The sequence below is a fragment of the Oreochromis aureus genome, linkage group 9, assembly GCF_013358895.1.
Source record: "Oreochromis aureus strain Israel breed Guangdong linkage group 9, ZZ_aureus, whole genome shotgun sequence".
In the NCBI taxonomy this organism is placed as follows: domain Eukaryota; kingdom Metazoa; phylum Chordata; class Actinopteri; order Cichliformes; family Cichlidae; genus Oreochromis; species Oreochromis aureus.
The window spans coordinates 13,596,189-13,622,998 of NC_052950.1; the positions used below are offsets into that span (position 1 = coordinate 13,596,189).

General features: G+C 39.3%; 3 protein-coding genes across 14 annotated transcripts; 2 read left to right on the forward strand and 1 right to left on the reverse strand.

Annotated features, from left to right (window-relative positions):
- Positions 1-1,336: 1,336 nt before the first annotated feature.
- On the forward strand, positions 1,337-3,893 carry tmem14ca (transmembrane protein 14Ca). 3 transcript variants are annotated; one of them, XM_031755538.2, is made up of 5 exons: positions 1,337-1,468; positions 1,971-2,055; positions 2,185-2,286; positions 2,591-2,678; positions 3,683-3,893. In XM_031755538.2, the coding sequence occupies exons 2-5, from the start codon at positions 1,980-1,982 to the stop codon at positions 3,738-3,740; spliced, it is 324 nt and encodes a 107-aa protein (XP_031611398.1). In that variant the 5' UTR covers positions 1,337-1,468; positions 1,971-1,979; the 3' UTR covers positions 3,741-3,893. The 3 variants fall into 3 exon arrangements, with proteins under 3 accessions (XP_031611398.1, XP_031611399.1, XP_031611397.1); XM_031755539.2 differs by having other exon boundaries at positions 1,356-1,465; XM_031755537.2 differs by lacking the exon at positions 1,337-1,468 and adding an exon at positions 1,591-1,861.
- A 144-nt stretch (positions 3,894-4,037) lies between these two features.
- On the reverse strand, positions 4,038-16,957 carry mak (male germ cell-associated kinase). Of its 9 annotated transcripts, none has more exons than XM_039617307.1 (16): positions 16,648-16,956; positions 14,522-14,906; positions 13,392-13,446; positions 12,411-12,532; positions 11,863-11,942; positions 10,364-10,496; positions 10,011-10,182; positions 9,300-9,467; positions 8,313-8,555; positions 7,934-8,136; positions 7,599-7,738; positions 7,185-7,331; positions 6,291-6,374; positions 5,167-5,286; positions 4,793-4,888; positions 4,038-4,700 (listed from the first exon to the last, which is right to left on the reverse strand). In XM_039617307.1, the coding sequence occupies exons 2-16, from the start codon at positions 14,623-14,625 to the stop codon at positions 4,540-4,542; spliced, it is 2,028 nt and encodes a 675-aa protein (XP_039473241.1). In that variant the 5' UTR covers positions 14,626-14,906; positions 16,648-16,956; the 3' UTR covers positions 4,038-4,539. The 9 variants fall into 9 exon arrangements, with proteins under 9 accessions (XP_039473241.1, XP_039473239.1, XP_039473240.1 ...); XM_039617305.1 differs by having other exon boundaries at positions 6,291-6,377; positions 16,648-16,954; XM_039617306.1 differs by having other exon boundaries at positions 6,291-6,377; positions 16,636-16,954.
- Positions 16,958-17,355: 398 nt separating this feature from the next.
- plcxd2 (phosphatidylinositol-specific phospholipase C, X domain containing 2) lies at positions 17,356-25,864 on the forward strand. Of its 2 annotated transcripts, XM_031755533.2 has the most exons (9): positions 17,356-17,895; positions 18,147-18,283; positions 18,448-18,567; positions 19,268-19,321; positions 19,418-19,573; positions 22,107-22,217; positions 22,345-22,475; positions 23,349-23,427; positions 23,638-23,785. In XM_031755533.2, exons 1-9 carry the CDS (start codon positions 17,793-17,795, stop codon positions 23,665-23,667), a joined length of 921 nt encoding a protein of 306 aa, XP_031611393.1. In that variant the 5' UTR covers positions 17,356-17,792; the 3' UTR covers positions 23,668-23,785. The 2 variants fall into 2 exon arrangements, with proteins under 2 accessions (XP_031611393.1, XP_031611392.1); XM_031755532.2 differs by lacking the exon at positions 23,349-23,427 and having other exon boundaries at positions 17,359-17,895; positions 23,638-25,864.
- The last annotated feature ends 946 nt before the right edge of the window (positions 25,865-26,810 follow it).

Consider the following 26,810-nt stretch of genomic DNA (forward strand, 5'->3'; position numbering starts at 1 on the left):
TAATAGTAGTAGTAGTAGCAGTAGTCGTATTGCTATAATCATTATTGTTATTATCAAGTGTACCTAAAGACAGACAGATCTTGGTGCGTATTTTACGCGTCCTTCTCTCATTGCTAGAAATGGCAGAAAGACTTCCTCCTTCTTCTTCGTCTTCTTCTTCTTTAAAAAAGGCTGATCAAAGACAGGAGCACTTTTTCGTATCCCCCAAACGTTATGAAGTTATGAAGTTGGTAAATCATTTCGTAGAAATGCTGAGTTTGCAACAAATATTATTTTCCCACGGCCACGCTCTAGCTCCTGCTGGATGTGTCCTACTGGCGAAGATCTCCAAAGCCACACGCACCTTGGTTATATTCATAAAAATTCGTGATTTATTTATCTATTTATATTTTTCAATTGAGACGGTTTCAGGCCCAACGTTAGAAACGCTGCTCTCTGAACAAGATAACTTGTGTTATAGCGCCACCTTGCTTTTGGATAAGAGCGAGGAAGCGCCGCTAGTGGATTGAAGTCAATATCGCAGGTAATTGAAACCAAATGAGAATGTGTGAGCAGGGAGCATTCCAGTAAGTAAATCTGCAGAGCCGATGCCAGTCGGAAACACAGGTGCTTTAAAGGAAAGTCTACATGAAATTGCACGACCCGTCAGGAATACAAACGTTTGCAAATATTACAAATGCATTTCTAACAAGCAATACGCTGGGCGCTTGTGTTCACCTGCCTTTCTTCATTAACCTTAATCAGTCTGTCACGCTTAAACTTGATCGTTTTAGTCACCCATCAGAAGAAGAAAAAGTAATAACGATAATAAAAACATTCCGATGTCGTAAGTGGTGATATTGCAATCTGTATGTTTATCCTTTCCCTTTGAAGACAGCCTTTTTTTCGGATGCATGCAAATCAAAGTACATGCCTATTTGAAAAAAAGCTATTGGTATGAGGGGTGCGGTTTGAACTTGAAACACAACCTAATATAATCCTGTGGCGCCATCTAGCGGCCGTCAATTATCAAAAAACAGCTCCGAGTGGCGTTGGGGTTACTCAATTGAGCGCATTAGTGGTTGACAATGACATCATACGACGACGTTAAGTAAGCAGGACTCGGTTTATTATGGAGAGTACAGGACAATAAATCGTCAGTAGTGATTCCGCAGAGAAAATAGTTTAATACCTTTTAAGTGTCCTCGGTCGTGTTTGTTTGCACCAACATAAACGATAAAAAACACATTAGTATTATTATTATTATTATCGTTATTATCATTATTATTATTATTATTTAGCGCAGCCGTATGTCTTTCACAACATAAAGAGATCTGCTCAGAACTGTAAGCCTACGCATTCGGCATCCGCGAGCGCATTACGTACAGTGCAGCAATAAATTGTGCTCGGTGGAGAACAAGCTGCCGTCGGTAGGGACCACACTGTTTATGTCAGTGACAGACAGAGGACAAACTGAACGACTAAGGTTGTAAGTCGGTTTGTTTTTTTTAATTCAGCTTCCATACTCGACAGTGTCAATGTTTTAGAGTGCTGCTTAAGACTGAATCTACTTTCAAAGTTTACGGGGTGACTGTTAACAGTGGTTTCGATAATGTTGTGTAACTTCTGAGTGTGTGGTGCAGCAGTGATGCTAGTTTATGCTAAGGCTCAGTAAAGCAGTCTGGCTTATCTACTAAGCCAGACACACACACGCCCCTTTTTTCTTTAACGACTTCTGATCAAAAGCTGACAAACTACGGCTGCGGTGTGTGACAGCGGGAACCTTCCTACAATGTTTTCACTTTTTCTGTTCGTTCCGTTAATGCTCAGTAACAGCTCTGTGTTGCAGGACTCGCACAGCTCCTTAAGTATTTTTACACCAGTAGGTCAAATTAGATTCACATCAGGAGGAGGTTTTAATTGAATAATCGATGTGCAACGTCAATAATGTGTTTGTTGACTCGCATAACCTCACGCTGTGATCCTGACAGGTGTCCAACATGACTGTGGATTGGGTAGGATATGGATACGCCACGCTTGTAGCATCTGGAGGAGTCATTGGTTACGTGAAAGCAGGTATGTGTTACCTAAAATACTTAAGTTAAATAATCACATTTCAATAACAGCAAGTATTACTATTGGTGCTGTTGTCTCGCTGGTTTATATTTTCCTAGGTTCTGACCTCCTGTATGTTTGTTCTGTCAGGCAGTGTTCCCTCCCTGGCTGCTGGGCTTCTGTTTGGGGGCCTTGCAGGTTTTGGAGCTTACCAGGTCTCAAATGATCCTAAAAATGTTTGGGTGTCACTAGGTTAGTAAACTTTTTTTTTTTCTTTCCTCTTTCCTCAGCTTAGGAAAAACATCATGTCAGAAAAAGCTGTAAAGTTTGAACACTGCTGTGCCATTCAAGCCGCAGTCTTGACTGTTAATTGAATAACTCTATTATGCCTTATGACCAAAAAAAACATACACTCAAAATGTTTAGTATGTGGACCCACATACTAAACTGCATAAAGCAGCTGTATGTTTTCCATGTAAGTAAACAGTTTCTGAATATCTAATGTCTTCATTCTGAGTGCCTTCACTAACCTTTTCCGTCTCCTGCTGTCTGCCAGCTGCATCAGGAGCACTGACTGGTATCATGGGGAAGCGGTTTTATGGATCGAGGAAGTTCATGCCAGCTGGTCTGATGGCTGTAGCAAGGTCTGGTATAAGTCCAATCAGCCATTACTTGTTATCAGTTCCACAGATGAGGGCAGTATTATTCCAAATATCTTAGTTTGATTTTGGAATATTATTTTACTTACTTTGCACACAGTAAAATATTTCTTAGTCCGAAACCAGGGTTCTATCGATTGTCCTCTTCAAGACTATAATTTCAGACTTGTCTGAGTCATTCACTCGTGTCTCAGCAGTTGTTCTGGGGGTCTTTAGATACAGTTTGCTAGTTTTCTTCCCAGAGTTTTTGAAATCGTTCGCTTCCTACCTCTGCCAGGCTTGTTCTGCATTGTGTGGCTCTTTCTTGATGAGATTTCTCATGCCAGTTCTTCACATTTGATAATTTTGTGTATCCGTCGCCTACTTTTTGAGCATTAACAACTTTTTCTTTTTCTTTTTCTTTTTTTTTTCAAGTTTAAACTGATTTCTTTTGTTTTTGGTACGATGCTCTCTCAAGTGACAGCTCAAACCGTTGAAGTTTTTATACTGTGTAAATAAGAAGACAACCTTCAGTTTTAACTTGAAATTTTTCCAGTCTTTGAGCATTAAAAAGTTAAAGCACGTCAATGCACTGCAGGGGTTTGTGCTATGCCTCAATAGAAAGGTCAATTGTCAGGGGGAGCATTAATATTGACCCTGGTAACTTTTATTTTTTTCTGAAATAATTCTGTTATTGTGTGCTAATAGAAATAATTTATGGTTTCTAAAGAAGGCTAGTTTATTTGGAAATGCTATGTTAATAAATTCCTTGCTCCATTTACAAAAAAATTATTATGACAAAAACGTTTAATATCATCGAGGCAGTAATAATTTTATCCTCATTTCTATGTATATACTACATTGTAGCCAAGAAAACCACATTTTACAAAGGATTTTATTTTTCCCCCACTTCCAGTAATCTGTATATTTTTTTTTTTTTTTTTTTTTTTTTTTCCCCACTGTATACTTTGGCTCTTTGAATGAGGTCTAATGTAATCCTTTTGTTTCAGTGCTCTGATGGTGGGGAAGCTTAGCTTGGCGTTGCTCCAGAAACCTGTACAGTCCTGATGAAGTTAATATGTTGAAATCATGGAAGAAATATCAGTTCCCATCAGCTCCTGTGGCTCTTTTCAGAAGCACCCTCTCAGCATTTGCCATTTACTGCTTGTCCTTTTGTTTAAAAAAGTGTAGATTTATGAAATAAATGTACCCTCTTGTTTATATAGTAAATAGTTGTCTTTTTTTCAGTGAATGCACCTTTGAACTTGTTTATTTGTTTTAAAAAAAGTTTAAAAAAAAATTCAGCTTACTCATTGATGTATTACAAAGAGGTTTGCAGTTCCCTTACAGTTTTCAGAGTCTGCTGTATTTTTATGACACTCAAGATTTTTTGTGTCACCTACCTACTACATGCTGAATAATAGCAGAGAGGATATAACATTACAGGAACCATTCATTAAAGACATTTTGTTATATGAAACTAGAGAAAATGAATTTTTTTAAAAATCTAAAGTTAAAAAAAAAAAAGTTGAAATGCTGTGCTGGAGTCCTACTTAAAAAAAAAAGAAAAAAAGAAAAAATCCAAGCAATAACAATGAAATTGGCTCCCACTGTATCTGAAGGATGCAGTGGGATTGTCTTGAGGACAATACCGGTCCTGGTTAAGCATCATGGCAACCATCATCTCCAGAACACAGAGATTCAATGCACATACAGTTTGGTCCTACTTGTATAAACATAACAAAGAACGTGGGACGTGCTCGCCCTTGATATCTGAGCGTAAGCATGGTTAAGCAGCCTGCTCAGGATTCAATTTCTCAGCCAAAGACTAACAAGCGGTAGTAGTTGTAGCATGTGCTCCCCCAAACTACCGGTTTCCGCCATATTTGGATGTCCAGTCGACCCTCCCATGGACGGGCTGCACTGCAGGAGCTCTGGTCAGGAGGTTTCCAGAGTTTTTTCCCAATGCTGAATAGCTGCCGCCCTTCATCTGAGTGCCGTCTGTCCTCTTCTTCCAGGCGTCATATTCTAGAAAAAACAAATGTCTCTCTTAATCACCAGTGTCTTTATAGATAATGCTTTAAAAAAAAAAAACAGCAACTATTTGAAAATGGCAATACCTTCACCAGTTTCTTTTAATGATGAGTTGGATATAGGCTTGAGTTTTGCAGATTTTGGGTTGTCTTTTTTATTATCAGGAGAAGAAGAAAGATTTACTAAAAGTGAAGAAAAGGGAGAAAGAAAGGAAACATACTCCCAGTAAATGTGATGCAGGTTAAAACAGAGGAAATTAGAAAAGAGTACAGGATGATCATACAACAGAATAGTTCAACTACAATATCAGAATTAATGTTTATGATTAGAGAAAGAGAGCAATCTCTCAGACACGTTGGGAAAGAGTGCTGATTTTTTGTTCTCTCAGAGCAACATAAATGATTAAAAGTACCTGGCAAGTTATTTTGTTGGGCTTATATAGAAAAAAAGAGTTATTTACTTGCATGCTGGCCAGCCAAGGGGGCAAGCTGGATTCTCTGTCCCACTGAGCCAACCTCTTTCTTTTGAAATGAAGAGATGTAACCACCAGAGAGGTTGTACTTGGTGCTCACAAAGTTCCCTTTAAGAAAATAAATACAGAATTCAAGCAAAGGTCTGAAATTTCTGCATATCTTAGAGACTTAGAGCTTTTTATTGTCATTGTGCAGTTTCTTGCACAGCGAAATTGGGTAGCTGGATCACAAAGGTGCTAAAATAAGAAGAAGAGAAACCAATATACAATAAGGCTGAAAAAATAATAATAAATAAATAAATAGAATAGAATAAAAAGCAGTGTATAAGTATACATATGTGTGTGGAACTATATACATGGTGTATGTGTAGGAAACATTGAAACAGACTGGGACCAAAATAATTGCACATGAGCCAAAAATATTGCACAGAACATGGAAAGACTGAGATATTGCACATCTTATTATTGCACACCCCAGATGTCCAACCAGCAATTGAGTTTAATGTATTATTAGCTAAAATGCAACATTTAAAAAACACAAAAAACTGATCTTGAAAACACAGATCTTGTCACACATGGCTTTACAACCACTAATTATATGTGTGAACACGTGTGACATACTGTAACCACCGCATACGCAAAAGCTATGAAGGGCACAAGCGGAGGAATAGGGTCGAGTGATTGTCATTCAGCATTTCAAAGAACACTATCGAGTCTCTCCACCACCAGTCAGAGATTTTTATCTCCATAATTACTCAAAAGCTTCATTGTTCCCTTAAGATGTTGTGGTAGTATCATTTATTTTCTGTTGAGCAACTGGAGTTCTTCGTTCTCATGTTAACCTGCATGTTTACACCCTAGTTTCACGCGGAGCTTTAAGAGGCCGGTTTCTTTCACATGCAAAGTGGCTGTTTGAATACCCGAAACTTGCTACATCAGTATCAGCCACCACCCTGGTTGTTGGTTTATTTGATTTTATCCTCAAGCTATTTTATATACCGCCTTCAGAAAGGTTGTAAACAAAGCCATTTTAGTACTCCAAATAACTAACAAGGCTATGAAATACAGCAACCCCCCCCCCCAAAAAAAAAAACCCCATCTTACTTAAATACCTTTGGAGAGGTCAATTTTCTCCAGTATTCTTTCTTTGACCACAGTTTTGTCTGGTGGGCTATCCAAACACTTTGCAGCAGTGTCTTCTAATCACATGGCCCAAAAAAAAAAAGTAGAGTTGGAGGAGATGCATGGAATCAGAGAGAAAGGAGAAAAGACAACCAATGAAGTAAAGGCGAAGAAGGGAAACTGAAAGTATTTTTGCTTTTTCAAAAGAAAAAAAAATACTTTTCATGCTAAATAAGACATTTTCATGCAGAACAGGCGAGCAGCATTAAAACAAACAGTGCTGGGAGAATGGATGGGGGAGGGGGGTACAGCTGCAGGCCATTTAGGGAACACTTGATCTACAGTCTTAATCTCATGAATAAGCAATGGAGAGGTAGAGACGAGGTAACAGGAAGAGACAGCAGCAGAGAGCAAGGACGAGGGACGCATACTGTGGGCCTGCCTACATGACAATTGATTTATGGTGTCCTAGCTCGCCAAAGTCACACATGCTTAGGCTCACTAACTCTTGATCATAACTAATGACCAGGTGATACTAGCTTCATCAGCAGCACTTAGAGCCTTAGTGTAAGAAAGAGGACACCGTCATATTATGTAACACAAAGGTGAATTTGACAGCCGCCAGGTTTCCAGAGCAAGTCATGGTGTAGTCATTATTTAATCTACTGAGTGAGCAGGTTTGTTGTCTGTTGTCAAACCCAGTGCTTGAATATTATATTTTTTGTATGTGATTTGTATTTTTCTGCCTTGGTACATTACAAAAAGATCTAGACGCTGTCAGGCTGCTTCAATGTGTTACTGAAATCTGGAAACTTGAGTCCCCTCCACTGTGCACTACGCAAAATCCTCTTAACACTGCTGCATTAGACATCATCAGTCTTTACCTGCATTGGCTCTGGTGACAGATAATCCTCCCCCAATAGGACCAAGTGGTTTATTTACAGTGTTTGAGGAGTTCTCCCACAGGTCCCGCAGTGTCATGCCAGTCAGCTCCTTTTCTCCAGAGGAGGTCTGATTCTTGCCGATCAAGCCTTAAAGCCAACAAAATTACACGATTAAAAATTTAGCCCTCAGAAAGTGAAATTGCTATTTTCACAAAACTGATTAAAATGCAAGCAATTGGATTTTATAATAATAAATCAAACCCTGAAAAGGATAAGCGGAAGCGAATGGATGGATGGATGGATGGATGGAAATCAAACCACGATAAAAAAATTTAACTTTTATTTATTTATTTGTAACCAGGGAAGCAATGACCTATTTTAAACAATACAGATAAGACTACCTATCAGTCTTACCAGGCAAGTATCTAGACTGGCTGAGATAGTGTTGGCGGGCCGCAGATCCTGGGAGATTAGAGTCCATTTGGCCAGTCTTTACATTGTTTGGTAGCTTGGTAACGGTGCTGAAGGAGTATAGAGGTTTCTGCTCCTGGTGTCTGAAAACAAAGCATTACAGTAAGTTCTGAATATGAATGTGGATGTTGTGGAATGTAAGATAAATATGAAATGTTTTCAATATTGCATATTTATTTACATATATACTGTAATTTATAAACTGCAGCACATAGCATAGCAGCACATAGCATAGCAAATGCTTCACCAAGCAAAGTTTCCACTCTTCTTAAGCTTACTGTGGACATTGGTCCTTGGGGCTCTTCTCCTCCTCTGTATTCACCAGGCTGGGTTTCTTGGAGTTGGAGGCGGATGTTTCTGAACGATCAGATTCCTCCCAGCTGTCTGAGGTCTTGGCCACTGTCTGGCCCCAGCGACGGCGACCGCTCTTCAGCGCCCCCGTCCCGACGCCACCAGCATTGTTCTCACTGCCCAGCGCCTTCTGCACAACATAGTAATGTCACGTTTGGGCAATGAGTCTTGCTGAATTAAGTTCTACTTTCAACCACTGCATCTGCGCCAGAACTTCTGCTCTTTAAGAGTACTCATCCAAACTGACTACTTTATTTTAAAAACTTTTTTTGCAACTATTTAATCTGACTTAATAAAGCTACTCACTGCATGGCTGAGGCCTCCAGGTTTACTCTCAGCCTGGGGTAAGGGGATCTGCTGCAGAGGCTGTTGATGGTTTCTGGAGGAGGTTGTGGAGGCTTTAGACTCAGAGGAAGACTGCTGCAGTTCAACTTTGTACTCAGAGGCCTGTTTTTGAGCAAGCGGCCTGTTCTGGACTTTCTTGACCTCCTGGCTCTGAGGGCGTGGCCCCAAGACCTGACCCACCTGGAAGTAAGGATAACGCAAGGCCTAGGAAAGGAGATGAAGGAACACAGATTATAATTCTGAATAATCTGAGGATATTCAATTACACTGAAAGAATATCTCTAGAAACAAGAATAATACACAGTCTGTACTTAAAAAAACAACAAAATAAAGCACATCATTGTGTAACTTGAGTCATTTAAACTTGCAGGGATGGCTTTCATGCACAAGACAGCAAACATGCACACCAAACCTAAATCCCAGGGCATTTTAGAAACACCCCTGTGTACCATAGGGTGTATTTTATTCAGCAATTACAGTTTTCCACCATCTGAATCAGACAAGAGCTGAATGAGCTAAAATTAGATGTGCATCTGTGCTTCTGAACAGAACCACCCACCTGGGAGCTGTTTAGGTAGAAATGGAAAAGCTTTGTCACTCCCTCTAACAGTGTTAGGCCTAACTTTCTCTCTGGAGTGTAAATTACAGTCAACAATATGATGGGCATATAATGTGCATAACGTGTATGCACATATGCAGAGAGGAAAAATGTTTTGCAGCAGAACTGAGAATGAAGTATGGCTAAGAGACTACTTAAAATGTGTACGATTACAATGCAATCTCTGCAGTGGAAATACAGATAATCTGCATGAAGTGATGAGTGTTGCACTGCAATGGAAACTGCTTCTTTGAGAACAGGTAACTTAATTTTAAAGAGCAGGCTAAAAAGGATCTTTGTTAAAGAGCCCTTTGGCAAATTAAGCCTAGAGTAAGACTTTACATGCCTACCTGTGCAGCAGTGGGCCTTTTTTTGGGGTCCCAGTGCAGCAGGTCCTTCATCAGGGTAATAGCCTCATTGCTGGCATTTGGAATAAGGGTCTTCAGGTGGGTCGGAACACATTGAGGAAATCGAAAGTTCATGGCAGTTGCTAGCTGGTGACCTTCTGGCCAGTCGGTCTAATGGAGGACACAATGAAATGATTACATATTATCATTATTCAGGTGCGTAAAGGTTGTTCTGGACATTTTTGTTTTGTCTTTTTAAATGTTAATAGTTTAAAATAGCAAAAGTCTGAGGCAAGGTTTTTAACTTGTCAGATACCTTGAGGTGGCTGCAGTTATGAGCCAACACCACGTAAATAAAACTGAACTGTATTGTGAATTGTGGCTGATGTCACAGACTAATCTCCTGGCCAGGTTATAGCAGGTTGCAAACAGAGTTAATAGTGATGGTGTTGGAAAGCCTTTTTAATCAAGTGTCAATTTGTTCAGCATGAACCACACTTAAAATTCTTTAGACCTTAGAGAACTAAATAGGCTTACATATTATTTATTCTAATGTGATTTAACTACACTAAATATAGATTTTCATCTTTAGGAATAATGTTTCAATTAAATTCAGCACTTCATAAGTTTAGAGTATTAATGATTGAACACATGAACTAAGCTCACTGACTGAGCTCAAGCATTCTCACCTCTCTCCTTTCACCTTGGTCTCACCTTTTTGACGGTGCCCAGGACTTGGCAGATCTTAAATATCTCGTCTACTTCACTGTTCCCAGGGAAAAGGGGTCTGAGTGTGTACAGTTCAGCCATGATGCAGCCCACAGCCCACAAGTCAATGGGAGAGCTGTAGGTAGATGACCTGAGCAGGACCTCCGGAGCTCGGTACCTTGACAGACAGTCAAGAGCAGTTAGATAAACAGCTTGTAAAAGTCAGTGTAAAAATACATGGCCATACGGTCCAATGAAGAAAGCATAAAAACCATCATGTTAACTTTAGCTTAGCTCACTCTAACCAGTGCTTTCTTTTCTATCTTAAAAGTTTACCACTGTGTGGAAATTCCTCTCACCATCTCGTTGATACATAGTCTGTGTAGGGAGGTTTGGAGCGGATCTCTCTGGCCAGTCCAAAATCTGCTATTTTGACCAGTTCTGGACCCATGCACAACAAATTCTCTGGCTTCATGTCTCGATGGAAGAAACCTGCACAAAGGTTTATTTCAAACTTTTAGCTACATTTTAATAGACTCCACTCAAATCATGACAACAGACTGGCACTAGTCCTTGTTTTCTAAATCTAATACATAAAAATGTTATTCATAATTCAGACAGAACTACTTGTGAATGGGTGAATGTTTGCCTCACCTGTAACATTAACAGGCATTTGTATTCAGAGCTCAATGTATTTCAACATCTTCATTTTAAATATACAAGTACCAGGGCTACAGTGCTTCAGTACTGCAGCTGTCACACAATGGCAGTGTAATTTGGAGTAACATTAAATATTAAAATTACTCGTGCAAATGTTGAAAAAAAGGCAGTCCATGTCACGTTACTAAAAATGTACTCTGCTGATGCAAAATATTTCCCTATGATGGAAGATTTTAAATGCAGTAGCAACAATGGCATATAATCCAAATGTGATTTACACTGTCGCCCATTTAAGTAAAACAAAACCAAATGACTCTTGATTAATCGAGTATAACTGAAGGATTTATAAAGTTTGATGTCATAATAAAATACATTTTGAACTGCGCTGCTACAGAAAACAACTAAGAAAATACAAGGACATACCTTTTAGCAATAGAGAACATAGCACACGCACATGCATGTGCAATATAATACTTGTGGTCTACCCAAGGGTCACAAAACTTTTTAAATATCACATACACCCAAACTCACAAACTACAGGTTAATCTACTGTTGAATGAGTAAAAGGATGACAAAGGAAAGCTTCTTACCATGTTTATGTACAAAAGCCAACCCAGACAGCACTTGAAACATGATGTTTCTAATTTCATTCTCTGAGAACATTTTATTCTCTCTAACAGCAAACCACAGAGATAGAAAAGGAAGGAAGGATGGAAGAGAAGAGAAATCAAAGTGTTAAGAGAAAGAAAAGTGGAAAAGTCTGCATTTTGGATATATGGAAGCACATGTGCACATTAAAACATGCAAAGGTTTGTATGACCAGGGTCTTTTCTTTTATGATGTAGCTTTGTTTAGCTGATCACACCATGCCTGATTAAAAAAAATCAGAGTCAAATGTTTAGAGTGCTTTTTAGTGTGCATGCATAGATATAAGTCATCCATACATCCATTCTTTACACAGCAGTGATACAGACCAGTAAGTAAAACAAGTGTTGAAGCAAGACATTTATGGAGGGTTCACATACTACAAGAGTTTTTGATCGTTGATTGAAATAATTTAATGTATGATGACCTTGTTTGCTTGTGAGATTCTTAAATATTGACATGCCCTTGACATTTGAAATGGTCAGTGAATCTTGCAGTATGAACCCACACTCTCGTACGCTTTCAGGCCATGAAGAAAACACAGTACACCTACCATGTTTGTGAATAAACGACAGGCCTTGCAAAATCTGAAAGCTTATGTTTCTTATCACTGACTCAGGGAACAATTTTTTTCTGTAAACATAAAATCGATATACCTCCCATGAGCCAGTTAATGAAAGCAACATAACATTAACACCATTCTTTCTTACATTACACAGTAATCTGTAAAATAAATATATTTGACCACAAATCTGAGCAGCTTTAAAACATCAACTGTCTTTTTGACGTATCTGCTTTTGCCTTTGCCAAAAATCCTCAGGTTTGCACTGTACATGTACACACCTGAGGTTTTCACTCTAGCAAAAACATCAGGGCATCTCCCAGAGGAGGTGGCAGCTGTTTGCAAGAGAGAGCCTGATATAGAGGACTTACAAATCTTTTAGAGGATGATATTGACAGACTTAAATAACAACCATTAGAGCCTATCAGATCAATCTGGTGTTAATCAGTGTGTGGGCCAATTGGCAATGACACTACACAACTGTGTTAAACAAATTCTGCAAACATTTGTATTGTGAAACATGATTTTTCTTTTCTTACCTGTCCTTCATAAGCTGGTACAGGTTCTCCTTCATGTACTCAAAGACAAAGTAGAGATGGTCATTCTCTCTAATAACCTCTTTTAGTTTCACCACGTTCGCATGGTTCAGCTTCTTCAGTGACTGGGGTGACGCATGTTTGGAAAGATAAGAAAAACTGTCTCATGTAATGCAAAAATTTTCATATATAACAAGAACACTTTTAATACAGATATCAAAATAGTTAATGTACTAATTGATGAAGTGTAGCAACTTCCACTGGTGCATTTGATTGTGTCCTCCACTGGTGGTTATAACAAGAATTGCTCTTCCTGGGCTTCATTTCAGTGTGTAAGCCTGGCTTCTATTAGGTGTTGATTTATACTCAACACAGCTCACTTTATTAGGTTAGCTTGTTCAGCCTATAGTTAACACAAATACCTAATCAGACAGTCCCATAGCAGGAACTCAATGGTGAAGTTCAGACTGAGCATCAGAATGGAGAAGAAAGGTGATTTAAGTGACTTTGAACGTGGCATGGTTGTTGGTGCCAGATGGATTGATCTGAGTATTTCAGAAAGTGTTCATCTCCGGGGGTTTTCCCACATAGCCATCTACAGAGTTTACAGAGAAAGGTCAGAAAAAGAGGAAATATTTGGCAGTTCTCTGGGCATTTTTGGTCATAGGTGAAAGGCCAGACTGCATGATCTGTGATACTATCATGTCAATATGGACCAAAATCTCTTAGGAATGCTTCTAGCACTTTTTTGAAGGCGCTATACCTCAAGTGGCCAGTGAGTGCATACAATCAATGCTTTTCTTAATGCATTACCAATGTAGTACTGGAATGCTACCTTTTTATTTTCCATTGTACTTTTATACATTTTGACAATTTACATTTGCGTGAACATATCTATCTATTGGTCAATCTATGTAACAATGATCTGCGAGTAATGTTGCTATAATGTGTTTCAAACAGGTGTATTAATATTACCATGCTTACCTTTACTTCTCTTAGGTTCATACATTCCTCCCATGAATAAAACTTCCTCTTCATTCTATGGAAGACCATTAAGAAATGTATACATCTTATTATCAGATCATCACATATGTGATCCTTTCAGGGCATATCTATTACATATCTATTAATAAACATTATTATTGCTTATTACAGCATTTACAAGACTCCATCAGGTATTTAGAAAAGTGATGACTGTAATGTGATAAATATTCGAATCAAGATTTTTCTGTACTTAAATTAACCTGAAAACGTATTCTGATTCTGATGGCCTACTCAGCTTTTTCACTGTTATCCAATGTGTGTTTGTTTAAAAACAACACACCTGCTGTTATACGCCTGAGTTCTCTGATCAACATTACTGATCCTTTCCTCTGGAATTACATAAGAGTTACAGAATGAGCCGATATCTATCCCGTCTAAATTTGGTCACACAATGTCAGCAACCCGACACACCCCTCTACTTTCACTCTCTTTCACCGTCACCACATGTATTGTCTTGCATGGTAACCAAATGATCAACCAGTGGACGCACGTCCCCAGTTTCGCATCTATTATTGAACACTGCTGCTATGTTGCTGAAACAAAGCAATGTAGTTTGTTTGCCCTGGTGATGGCAGGTCAGGGGTTTCTAGCTTTACAGCACATCTGCTGCGTAGTGTCACAACAAACATTAAAGAGAATAACAAAGAAAAAGGCTGTGACGTAAAATGAAAACAGTCATATTTTGAATTCATGAGAAAAGGGAACAATTTCTTTCTGCATCACAAATTTGAAAAAAGAAATGTAATCAAAAATCAACATCTACAAGTAAAAACTGTAACAGATACACAAACACTTGATGTAAATTTGATTTTCACTATGTTTTGTGAGTATAAAGGCTCTTTGGTAGCAATAGGGGATCTACGTTAGCATTAGTTATATATCTACTATATTGCAAACAAGATTGTGATTTTATTTTGACATTATTAAGGCTCATTGCTGATAAAATATGTACATAATATAGGGCTGCATGACACCACAACAATAAATCTCATAATAGTAATATTATATGTGTTATAAAGGCTGAATAGGGAGAGACAACAAAAAAATTAAAGAATGAGCAACATCCTCACCTTTTGATGGCTACAAGCTCTCCAGACTCATTGCTTCTTCCCATCATCACACTGCCATAGGTGCCATCACCCAGCTGCTTCAGGGTGGTGTAGCGATTCATCATTTCTCAAAACAGTTTCATCAGCCTCTTTATCAGCTAACTTTATTATTGTGTGAGATGGGCTGTAGAAAAACACAGCCGATTCATCAATCAAATATCCTTCTTCTTCCTTCAAGTGTTGTTCAGTCTTTGTTTCCCCAGCCAGAATTCACTTCTTTTTTCCCAAAAGAAAAGATCGTAGTTTGGCCAGTGTTTGTCTTTGTCAACCAATCCTTGGAGTTTAAAGCTCATTTTGCAGTAACTGATCCATGTAAAAAGGTAGGGATCTCAGTCATGTAGTTGAACTAACAGCCAAGAGACAGAAAAAAAAGAAAAATCGTCAGCAATAAATACAACTGCAAACACAAAAGATCACATAAATCCAATAGCGTGCCAAAAAACTCTGTCGACCAGGATTTTTAAACAATGCGAAAACAAAGACATGCTAAGACTTCTTGTTTTTCTCTCAGTGGTAGGATTAGGTGTGTGTCACACTAGAGGCTTCAACATGACCACCCAAGGGAGATGACAAAGCCAACCCTAGTCAGATTAGGCCAACAGGGATGTAAATAGGATGTTACATCACCATCATGCTTACCGGTATCCACTACCTTGCCCAAGCACCCTGCCTGACAAGAGGATTTGAATGACGCCACAGGCCATCGTAATCACACCCGCCTGATGTACATTCAGCCATACAGACCTCCCAAAAAACTTACAATTACAACTAATATACAGTGCCTAACAAATTTATTAGACCACCTGTCATTTTAATTAAAAATACAAAGTAAACACAAAAATATTTTAGAAATCTGTCCAAAACCTAAAAATAAAATTGTTATTTATTAGGCAAATAACATATAATATATTTTAGCTGGCATACTGGACTTCTCTGAGAAGTCAGAAATTAATCGTACATAACACAAATGCTAAAAACGAATTTTTCTCTTCATGAATGCCAGTAAATAACTGTAATTGTAAATGGCATCTTACTCAAAAAATAACAACGTGCTTTACTACTTCACCCTTTTTCTCTGTAAAACAGTAAATTGAAAATGAATGGATAATGACAATCATTATAATTTAGGATTAAAAATATCATTTTAATTAAAGCATGTGTGCTTTAATGATGTTTCTGTAATAGTGGATTAACCATTACAGAAACATAAAAAATCGATTTTAGTAATTAGCAGGTGGTGGTCTAATAGGTGTGCTAAGCAGTGTACTTTAATGAAACTAACAAACTGCATGTTCTTCTCGGAAATAACGCACAGCTATCTTCTTTTGTAGGTTGCAAGTTTGTGCAATTGGATCATAATCACACATGTTTTCTGTAGAATGTGGCTTGAATGTTTAAAATAAGCTGTGAGATAAGCACACAGAGTTTTATATAGCTAGTGCGATAGGGACTCCCTAATTAATTACACTGGAAAACAATTGCTCTGGCCATTTGACTTTTCCTCAAGGAGTCATTATGCAGCCACTAACGTATTAATCATTACAAAAAATATTAATATATGATACAACTAAGACCTTCAAAATGTGACACTGCAATGTCACATTTTGTCACTGAGTAAAAATAAGCAACAAAACAAGGGGAGGGGGCAGTCCCATATGGCGATCTGTTGTGAAGGGATTTAAAGGGAATTAAGATGTATCCAAGCCACATGACATTACAAAGCTAATCAAGGTCGACGATATTACAAACCCACGTCTACAGGCAGTGTTAAAGAAACCGAGTGAGTTAGATTTAACCAATACTTCTACTCAGATAATTCTTAACTTTTGGTTAACTAACAGCTATCACACGCATTCAACCCCAGCAGTCTTTCATGAAACGAATAAACTAGCTTTACTCTAAAGCTAAAGCTATAAGCTAAGACTGCTTAATGTAAAAATATTAAGCAGGCTACTTTATCGGGAAAAGAAGGTGAGTAGGTATTTGTTGCTGACATATCAGACTTAACAGTACAGTTCCTCGACCATTTTGTGCAGACTCTTTCTTGTGTGTCCCTTCTTCTTTTTTTCCCTCACTTTTAAACTCACCACGTAGGGTCGTTAGTCCCTTCCTTGGCTGCTGTCCTGCTGATAGCTTCAGATAAAACGAACGTAGAGCTCTTACAAGGTGCGCGCGCGCGTGTGTGCGTGACTTCTCCCCATGGAAACGTACACACAACCGCGACGCTTGTTGTAGCTGTCAAGTGACAAGCGTGGAGACGGCGCCCGCAGTGCTTTATGGGCTTTGTTGTCCTTTGAGTGGTATGGCGTTAATAGCCTGTATTCAAATAGGCTAACATTTCTGGCATAACTTAGGGATGCCTATTCAATATGGACTCTTTTTAATGTAAAAATATTTTCAATTACAAATAGATAACTAAAGTGAGAGCTATACGCACGATTTTTATTATTTATTTATTTATTTTATTCTACTTTTTCAAAACACGAATGTTCTTTGGAATAAGGAGAAAAAACCCCGATTTGGTCGCAATTCGAGGACTGCACCAGTAGATGACGCTGTATGATTGTAGAGTGACATAGACAGTACAAAATCTACTTCGTATGGCATGTACATAGCCTACAGCTCACATTAGCGGAACAAAAATGTCACTGGTTGTTAAAAAATGTTTATTCGGTGTTTATTGTGTTGGGAAAAATATTCTAATAATTAAAAAAAAAAATTACACAACTAACAAGTTAAACACAAAATATATCACTATGTCATCCGTACAAAAAATGAATAAAAATGTTTTTTAATATTGAAGTAGGCTACAAGTGTTACTTATGTCATTTGTCACCTGGTCAGTCACGTGATCAGTGAGCTAATTAGTGCCTTGGTGGCATTCTACCCGTCCTACATGTCATGGTTTGCCTAGTGCGGTAGTATGTTTAACCTGCCGGGAGGGGAGGAGGGATTTCACTCTAAGAGGATTGCGGCGATCGTTAGCTGCCCGCTGGCTTTGTCAAGGCATGCCGGTTTCCCGGTTGGAGTCCAACGGACAACAACGAGGTACAGTCTTCCTCCCAGAAACTCGGCAACGAAACCGGTTGAACTTGAAATGATGCATATCGTAGCAGCGCAAAATCAATCGTGACAGTCCAAGATGACCTATGGTAGATTTTACATGGTGGGAGCGCATCAGTACCAGAGAGCAGTCTCTTGAGGGAGTTATTGCTGACAGGCGGCTCCTGAGATGAAGACCAGACCCGCGGGGATCGGCAATGTCCATGCCGACTGGATGGGTTCGCTCCCCTCCAAGCTCAGTGCCATGCCCCTCAGACATCTAGCGGTGCCAGGTGAGTCCACAAAGCGTAAAGATATTTAGTCAACGAAAGAAGGAAAATGTACTGTGGTCATGTTGGCTAAAAATAGATCTAACCCCACCCTCACGCCCAGCATAATAGGGGGGAAAAAAACACTGCTGACTCCTTCATCACTTACTGATGCAGACGGAATCCTCTCTTTTCTTCACCTTGATTTCCTGTTTGATTTCGATTTAAATTTTTAACTTTCCATCACCAGCAGCAGCTCTCCCTCTTTTTTCCAGGCTCTCACGATTCTTTCACTTTTTGGGTGGATGTGCATGCTCCCGTGGGGCCCGATCAAAAGGTTTATGTTAAGTATCTGGCTACCATGTTCAGTGTCTTAGCCAAGAAAGTCATGGTGAAGTGGTCCATGACACAGGTACTGGACTCAAAATCACTGCAATACACACTCTCTCACACATACACACACACACACACACAATTAGCCTAAATGATACATTTTTGAGATCTGTGTTTTACAGTCTAGTGTCTGTGTTTCTCAGCTTCTTATTATGTATAATGTGATGCGGTCTGTATCCCCAGAACCTGACTTTTAAGGAGCAGCTGGATGCAGGAATTCGCTATTTTGACCTCAGGGTCTCTTCAAAACCAGGCGAGTCTGGAAATGAAATCTACTTCATTCATGGCCTCTTTGGACACAAGGTGAGCGGAGGAGTAAACTTTTACTGCCGTTTTGGGTTGTTATTGTGACTGTTGAGCTGGTCTCCCTCATTTACTTTTATGTGTTTCACTGTTTGTTACATTTTTCATTTTAATCTGTCACAATCTGATATTTTCCTTCTGTGCTGAATGCGTTTGTGCCAGCTCCAGTCCTAGAATGCTAAAATGACCTTTGAATACGGCTCCAAGCTTTCATTTTCTCCCAGTATGAACAGTGACTGTTTTCTTCTAGTACTGTGTTGCAGTTGATGTTGCTAATAGTGGGCAGAGATGACCTTAAGCAAGGATCGGAGGGTAGCGTTTAGCTATAAAGATGGGCCATTCTTTTCCCAACATGAGGAACTCTTTCATTACAAAGATTCTGTCATAACATGACCATGTGACTGAAAAATATTTAATAAAGAAATGCATATTCAGGCTTTTCTGATGTCAGTGGCATTAACAGCTGTAGTTATTTAACTGTATACAGTTGATATTTGACTCTATTAACCTTTATTTTGTGAAATATTTTGGTGGAGTTTTGCAGTGCTGTACTCACTAAAATATTTAAGCTGCTCTTTGGCGTTCTAATATGCTGACTTTAAAAAAGCACTAGCCTTTCTGCATCAGTTCATGACTGAGAGACTAAGATTTGTAGATTTGTATCCTGATCCCTGCATCTTCACCCTGTTTTCTCACAAAGGTGAGAGATGGCCTGTTAGAAATCAGCTCCTTCCTGGGCAGACACAGGAAAGAGGTGAGAAGCACATTTTAAAAATATCTAAACATAAAACATGTTAATAAATGAGCTACATTTACACTACTGATTATGTTTGATGTTTAATTTATGTAGGTGGTGTTCCTGGACTTTAACCATTACTATGCAATGGAGGCAGAGCACCACGTTTACCTCATCAGCATGCTCCAAGAAGTATTTGGCAGCAAACTGTGCAATAACTGTGCGGTGGAGAACGTTACTCTCGACTATCTCTGGGAGAAGAAATACCAGGTGTGATCAGACTGCATCAGTACTGACGGCGTTTATTGCAAAAGTGTTTGTGTGCATGTTGTATGTAGCAGCGGGTAAATATATCTGTCAAATGTTTTCATGAAGTATCATACTTGTATTCATTATATGAGCAGCAAAGTGAATAGGAATAAGTCACAACAATAAAAAAAAAACTGAGCTTTGCTTTTTCCAATAATCTCCCATCTTTAGAAATCACAGCTTTGCAGGCTTTTGGCCTTCACAGAAGTCATCTGGGAACATTTCACTCTACACCTTATAAGGGTGCTGCCACTAGTTGGACTGGTTTGATGTACTTTTCTTTTGGCTATAATGTTAAGCTGCTCCCATGACAGCTCAGCAGGGCTGAGATTCATTCACTGTGCAGACAGTCAGCTGACTTATTCCTTAAATAGTTCTTGCAATTTGGAGTTATGTCTGGGTCATTGGCCTTTTGGAGGAGGAAAGTGGTTCCAAGTAAGTGGTGTCACAGGCTATGGCAAGGCATTGCAAAATGGAGTGACAGTTTTTCTTTTTTCATGATCTCCTTAAATCACGTGACGCCAAGCAGTCCCCCAGCACCTTCACTTTTTTCACATTTCACAGATTTCCATCTTTTTCATCCATTTCCTCAAAACTTGGACTCGTGGTGAGATGCTTCAAGCAATAAGCACACATATTGTTCTGACTCCCTCTCTATACCACTACACTGTGATATTTTGCCATCTACTAACCATCTATTGACCGTACTTGGAACAGCAAAATGCACTTCCTCCATCTGGAGTGATGCTGCTAAAATGTGCCTCTGTGTGGCAAAGTAGATATTCGAGAAAAGCCACAAGGGGTCACAGCATGTATGTGTCTCCTCCTGGGATCGAACTGGAGACATTTTCCTTTTTAGGTGAACATGTAAGTCCGTACACTGTAAGGAAGCCTGCTACAGCTGCCATAGGGGTAAGAGGCAGGGGTACACCCTGGTTGGAACTGTCATATGGCTAACACAGAGGTGGGTATGAGTAATTTAGAGTTACCAATTAACCTACACCCACTAACTGGAGAGAACCCACTCAGATGTGAAGAGAACATAAAAACTCCAAAGTTTGTGACCAGATGCTGGATTTGAACAGGAGCTTCTTGGTGTGAGGCAACAGTGCTAACCACCATGATGCTCTATCTCTAATCAGTTTGATATTTATAAAAAGCACGTATTAAGTGACTTCCACAAACCTTTCAGGTTTGGTGTACACCTACAAGTAAAAGGAGCAGGCAGGTGTGCGTGTAGCGGAGTCTTAGCGTGACCTCTGTGCACAGGTAATCCCTTCCAACTGTGATTTTCCAGGGCAAGAATTAGTGGCAAGTATCATCCTATTAGCACTTGTTCCATAAACTAACCTACATTTATCCTTTCAGATTTTTGTAGCTAAAAACTTTTCAATTTTTCTTTGTCTTTTGGTGTCTCCGATATTACTCTCTTTCATATTCATACCTCCAGCTAAAGCCTTTTGCATTTCTTATAAGGGCGAGGGTTTTTTCTATACTCAGACACTCCCAATCTTCTTCTTTCTCTGGCTTGCTTTTTTTATATATATATATATATATATACTAAATATCTGCTACACAGATATATGTTAGATGGAGCTGTGTGTGGGCTCTGTGTTTAAGGTGTCAGTATGTTCTGCGTCTGCATTACATTACTACAGTAAGTGCATGTTTATGTTCAGATACTATCATTCCTGTTCCCATGACCCTAATCTGTAACTGGCTTAGTTGGCAAAGAACAAGGAGATGAAGTGCAGGGCAGAGAGTGAAGAGGAACACAACAGTGAGAGTAGAGCAGGAAGTGCACAGTTTGTAGGTGAAAAGGGCAGCTTTCCTCCTCACTCTTTTTGGCATTATTGGAAACCCACAACTCAAACTTCTTCTGACTTTTCTATTGCATCTCTGCCAAGTCACTGTGGATGAAGACTGTTGATGTATTTCCAGTTACACATAAGCCCAGATTTAGACTTCTGCGAGGATTCTTTGTAGACACATCAGTGGCGCACATCGTTGCTGGTGTGTTACCTTGTGGTCCTGTCCCAGTGTTTTGAATACGGCTGATAGAAACAAAACCCAAAAAGTGCTTTGACTTTTTTACCTGCTCGGTCCCAGCTCATTGTTGTGGTCGTAGTCGTGGACTGTGTCGACCCAACTTGTACATACATTTCTAGGGAGGTGGAGAGGTTACCTCGTAGGTCATGGCATAGGGCTTCAGAGGGGTTTGTGGTTATGACGTAGCTACAACATAGATTTCCTGCTGAATATTAAATCTCCAGTAAGGGTGAAACATGCAGATACCACCATGAATGCTCAGTTATCTGTAATCATTCAGTAACTTTGAGGTCAGGTAATTCACCATGCTAGGGTCATTGGTTTTATGTATATTTTGGGGTATTTATGTTTTGCACTGCAAAATGGATCACAGAACTCGCCTAAAGTCTTTTTGTCTGCAGACGTCTGATCACCAACTTTTATATTTTTTTTTTTCTCTTGACAGGTGATTGTGTTCTACCATCATCCTTCAGCCCAAGGCGTTCCTGTCATGTGGCCTGGCAACAAGATCCCTGCTCCCTGGGCAAACACCACCGAGCCCATCAAGCTCATAGAGGTCAGAAAACAATACTTTAATTGTAATGTATCTCCCTCTGTCTCCATTTTGTTCTTTTTCTAACTAAAGACATTTAAATGCATGCTATTCACATGAGATTTACTCCATTCAAAATTCTGCCTTCTAGTTCCTGGAAACTACGCTGAAGGAAAGAGACAAGCAGGGTTCCTTCCATGTATCCCAGGCCATCCTCACTCCCACTGTCAACACTGTGGCTAAGGGGTTGCTCTGGGGCCTACGCAGCTACCTGGTGGAGAGGTCCGTGACTGTGATTGGATGGTGTAGAGGGAATCATGGATCATATTTGTATGACAGTTTCAACATAACAACTTTGGAAAAAATCTTAAGAATAACTGTTTCCTCTACTGCTCACCTTCATTCATTTATTATAGTTTGTGGCCAGTAGAGGTCAGTAGAGTTAATGCTGCTAATGAAATGCATGGAACAAAGTCAAACGCTGGCTTTGCACATGCCTTTAAAGGCCAGAAAAAGAAGAAATTCTAATAATATTGAAAAACTACAGTGCAAGAAATGCTACAGATCTTAGAGCATGTCCTGTAACACAGTAAGTTATAAGAACATGTTTTGTATGTAGCATTATATTGACTGAATGGAAAAAAAGTGATATTTCCAGTCAAATCTAGAGTGCACAAAACATAAATCAAAACTTTTCATAACTCTTAAGAGATTGTATTCTTCCTAAGTAAGGATATATGATTTTCACAAATTTTTTGCAGTCATCCGGCTCTTTTATCGTCAGTGGAAGTCTTGAAGGGTATTATACTCTCCATGCCTTTACATCTGCCACCGGGCACCAATATCAGGGTATAAAACTTCTGAACAGACACTACGGCGAGACAGGAGGTAGCCTAATTTTGCACTTCCGAGGAAATGGGATTGTTTATCACTGCTGGATAAACAATGTGACTTCCTGGTTTTGTTCTGCTGGTGGCTGAAACATAGTGAAGAATCAGAGGGTGTTAGAAGTGATACAGCTACAGCGTCGCTGTGTTTGTGTGTCTATGCCAGGAACTAAAATATGGAAAGCATTGATTCTGAATGGGAGCAAAGCACCGTTTCCCTGACAGATGGACAAAAACGTCCCTCCCTTTAATTTTCTTTTCCCTATAGGTCCACTTTCTCCCACATTGTGACATATCTCAACAGTCAGTCAACAGCTCTTAATGAAATCTGGCAGAGAAACCGTCAAGTAAGGAACTACTGATTAGATTTTCGACAATGTTGTGGCCATAACTATAAAACTAAAAGACAAAACCTTGGCAGTGGATATTTTTGGTGTGTATTTGCAAGGTCATGAATTTGGTTTTGATTCAAGTTTAAATAGCAGGATGTTCGGTGCAACAATATTTGCCGTAATGCTTTGCTTGCTGATACAGACTTTCTTCTTTTTTGGCTCTAGAAACCTGCCAACCATCATGTCCTGGGTTGAGGCTCAGAGGCCAGGGGTGGACGGAGTCAACATCATCACCTCAGACTTTGTGGACCTCACTGATTTTGCCAACGTTGTAATCAAGCTAAATAACCTGCTGTTGTCTGAACAGAACCGCAAACCAAGATGACACATGTTTTCATACCAGGAAGACTGAGATGGTGGCTCTGAATCTAGTGGCAGATTTTTCCTGCCTCTCTTTTTATATTCTTCACAAACGGCTCTGGTGCTGCTGGTAGAGCTTCGGTGTATTTGCTTAAGGACACTCAGCATTAAGATGTGTAGGGATGGACTCTGTATAAGCTTGGGTCCTCTAAAATAAAGCCTTTCAATTTTTAAGGAGCTCGTCAGCTAACTTTCAGTCTGAGTTTTGGTTGTAGAGGACTTTCTTAGCCTCAGTTCTATGAAGACAGTCCAAAAGAGGGAAAGAAGTGAGAGCTCAGATGAGAGAAAACCAGGCATGCCCAGCTGCATTTTTTTACCATCTTCATAAGGCAGACGGAGTCGTGTCATGCTGGAGTTCTGGCTGCATCTGCAGATTCCTTTTTCTGCTTTCCCTTTTGAGGGAAAGCTAGAAATACATCTCATATTTGCTACTGAATGGGACTGCCAGGCAGGTCACCAGATTGGTAGCTGCTGTACATTTTCCCTTGCATGGTTATATGACTTTTAACCTCTCAGGTGCTTCAGTGGAAGTTTATTTGGATGGTTTATCAATCATTACAGATGTGAATTTGGTTTATTTGTATTTTTAAATGGTCTTATGAAATTACTGACTTTGTAAGTTAACATAAGAGAAGAAATTGCATGTTAAAATGCTGCCTGTAGGTATTTTAGCCACTATTGTCTGAACAGCACACAAGGGATTAGGATAGCTTCTTTGTTTGTTTACAAGATAAACTCTGTGTAAAAAGAAATTCTTGATATGATTGCAATGGAACTCATTTGTGTTTCCAACATACTAATGATTGTTGAAACTGGACCAGTGAGTTAGGGTTGGCTTGTTAAATGTGGACTTGGTCTTTTTCCAGTAATTAAATGAACTTAAGGGAAAAATAGGGGCTTAAATTTTTTCTTGGTATTTTTGTTTATATGTGAAAGAAATGCAATTTTTTTTAATGAAAGAGAAGCCAGCTGCTCTCTCATTACTTACTGAATTTAACAAGCGATGTGGACTATGGCACCTTTAGGAGGACTGCATAGGAAAAGCCCAGTATGGGTGGAAATTGTGCCGCAGTTCCCACAAAACACATACAAATACTCACAAATAGCTATATATCTTTATGTTTGTAGTATTTTTTCCCCCCTTGGTCTGTTTCCACTTAAGGTGCTTAAATGTGCAGAAATAGAACTAGTCTCCCAATAAATGTATGTTGGAAAGGAAGTGAAGAGTATATGGTTGTGTACAGTATATGCATGTGGATGAGGGTCCATTTAAAAAATGTTATGCTTAAAATGAAACCAAATGCCAACCGTTGCAGTCTTAAATGTTTTTGCTTGTTTATAGTGTGCATGTGCATCAGTGTGATTTACAGTCTGTGTGTGTGTGCCTGTCAGGACCAGTGATTACTATGCATGCGTGGACGGTAGAGCAGCGACAGTCACCCTGCATTCTTGTGGTCAGACTAGAGTAAGAGAAGAAAATGAGACAGCAGAGGAAATGTCATATAAAGAGAAAGGAAGCAGTAAGAAAACTAGACTTTTAAATGAAGGAAGATGACATGAAAGATCTGAAACAAAAGGGAAGAATTTAGTTAAAATAGAGCTGAAGTTGAACAGCTGCCTTTTCCTGCAGCGGCATCATCATCTAAAAGGGAAATGTTGTTTTACTTTTTAACCCTGTCCTCATTTTGTCACTCACCGACTCACTTATGTCAAATAGCCTGGTGTGTCCAGGCCACATTGTTGACAAGGTTGAGTGTGGTCACCAGGCACTGCGAGGTCCACACACAGACAAGCAAAGGCACTTTAATTGTGGAGTAATTACACATACCATTGTAGGCAAGTGGGAGAGCAGGGAGCAGCAGTTCGAGCAGCAGCTCGAGCTGAGAACATTCCTCTGTTGTTTAGATTGGTTCTGTCTTTTGCTCTCCCTTAGTCTCTCACTTCACTGTATCCCTGTTGGCTTCCCAGGTTTCAAAGGAGAAGACGATCTAAGCGTAATCACTCAGATGTTAATAAAGTCCTGCAGTATTAAGTGTTTCTGTCCAGTCGTTTATAAAGACTGCTGTTCTGAAGCTGCTCTCTACCCAGTATGGTGGCAATACTGACACAGAGCTCTCCTAAACTGGTTGGGCTCCTGTTGGGCACCATAGTTGAAATAGATCTACAACTGTGCAACGTTAAGCAGTGGTATTTCTGTCACTTCACATGTTCTCATGTCATTTCTCTCTTACCAGGTTCAGAACTTACCTCATCTACCTCAGTTGCCAAAATATTTTCTGTGGTTGCAAGGCAGTTGTTTCGCATATGAGTAATCGGGGTTTCCATTTATTTAATCTGTGGTACATCTGTGGTGTGAAGTGTTTTAACCAAAACCAGCCTTATACACTCCTGTTTGCTAATTTTCTCCTTAAAACCACTATGACTAGTTCAGGGATGTCAAACTAATTTTATATCATAGGACACTTACAGCCAACTTTGATCTCCAGTGGGCCAGACAGGTGAAACACCCCCTTTTTGTCAGTCCACAGAGGTTCAACTACAAATTTAATCTCTGACATATCTTAATATAACATAAAAACATGCAATTAAGACAGCATGTCTCAGTTTTTTACATGATAAAGAAATCTGTCAACATCATTCTTTGGGCTTAATTGTGAGAAATAAATGTGAAATGTTACCGAAGAAATTCTGGTTTTTTCATTATCAGCAGTAAAAGCTGTAAAACTCCTAAATATACAGTTAAAAATCCAAAAGTTTATGCCCTCTTTTGCGTTTTCCAAAGACATCCGGTGAGCCGGATCGGAGTCTTTGCCAGGTGGATTCAGGTCTCTGGACTGGAGTGCTAAAACACACGTAAAATGCAGCTGACACTGTATCTAATGCCTATAGAAGTTCGGTTTGAATGACAGCTGACAGCTCGGACTTTTCAGTCAGATCCAGGTTTTGTCAAAATTGGGAGAGTGTGATCACTTTCCAAA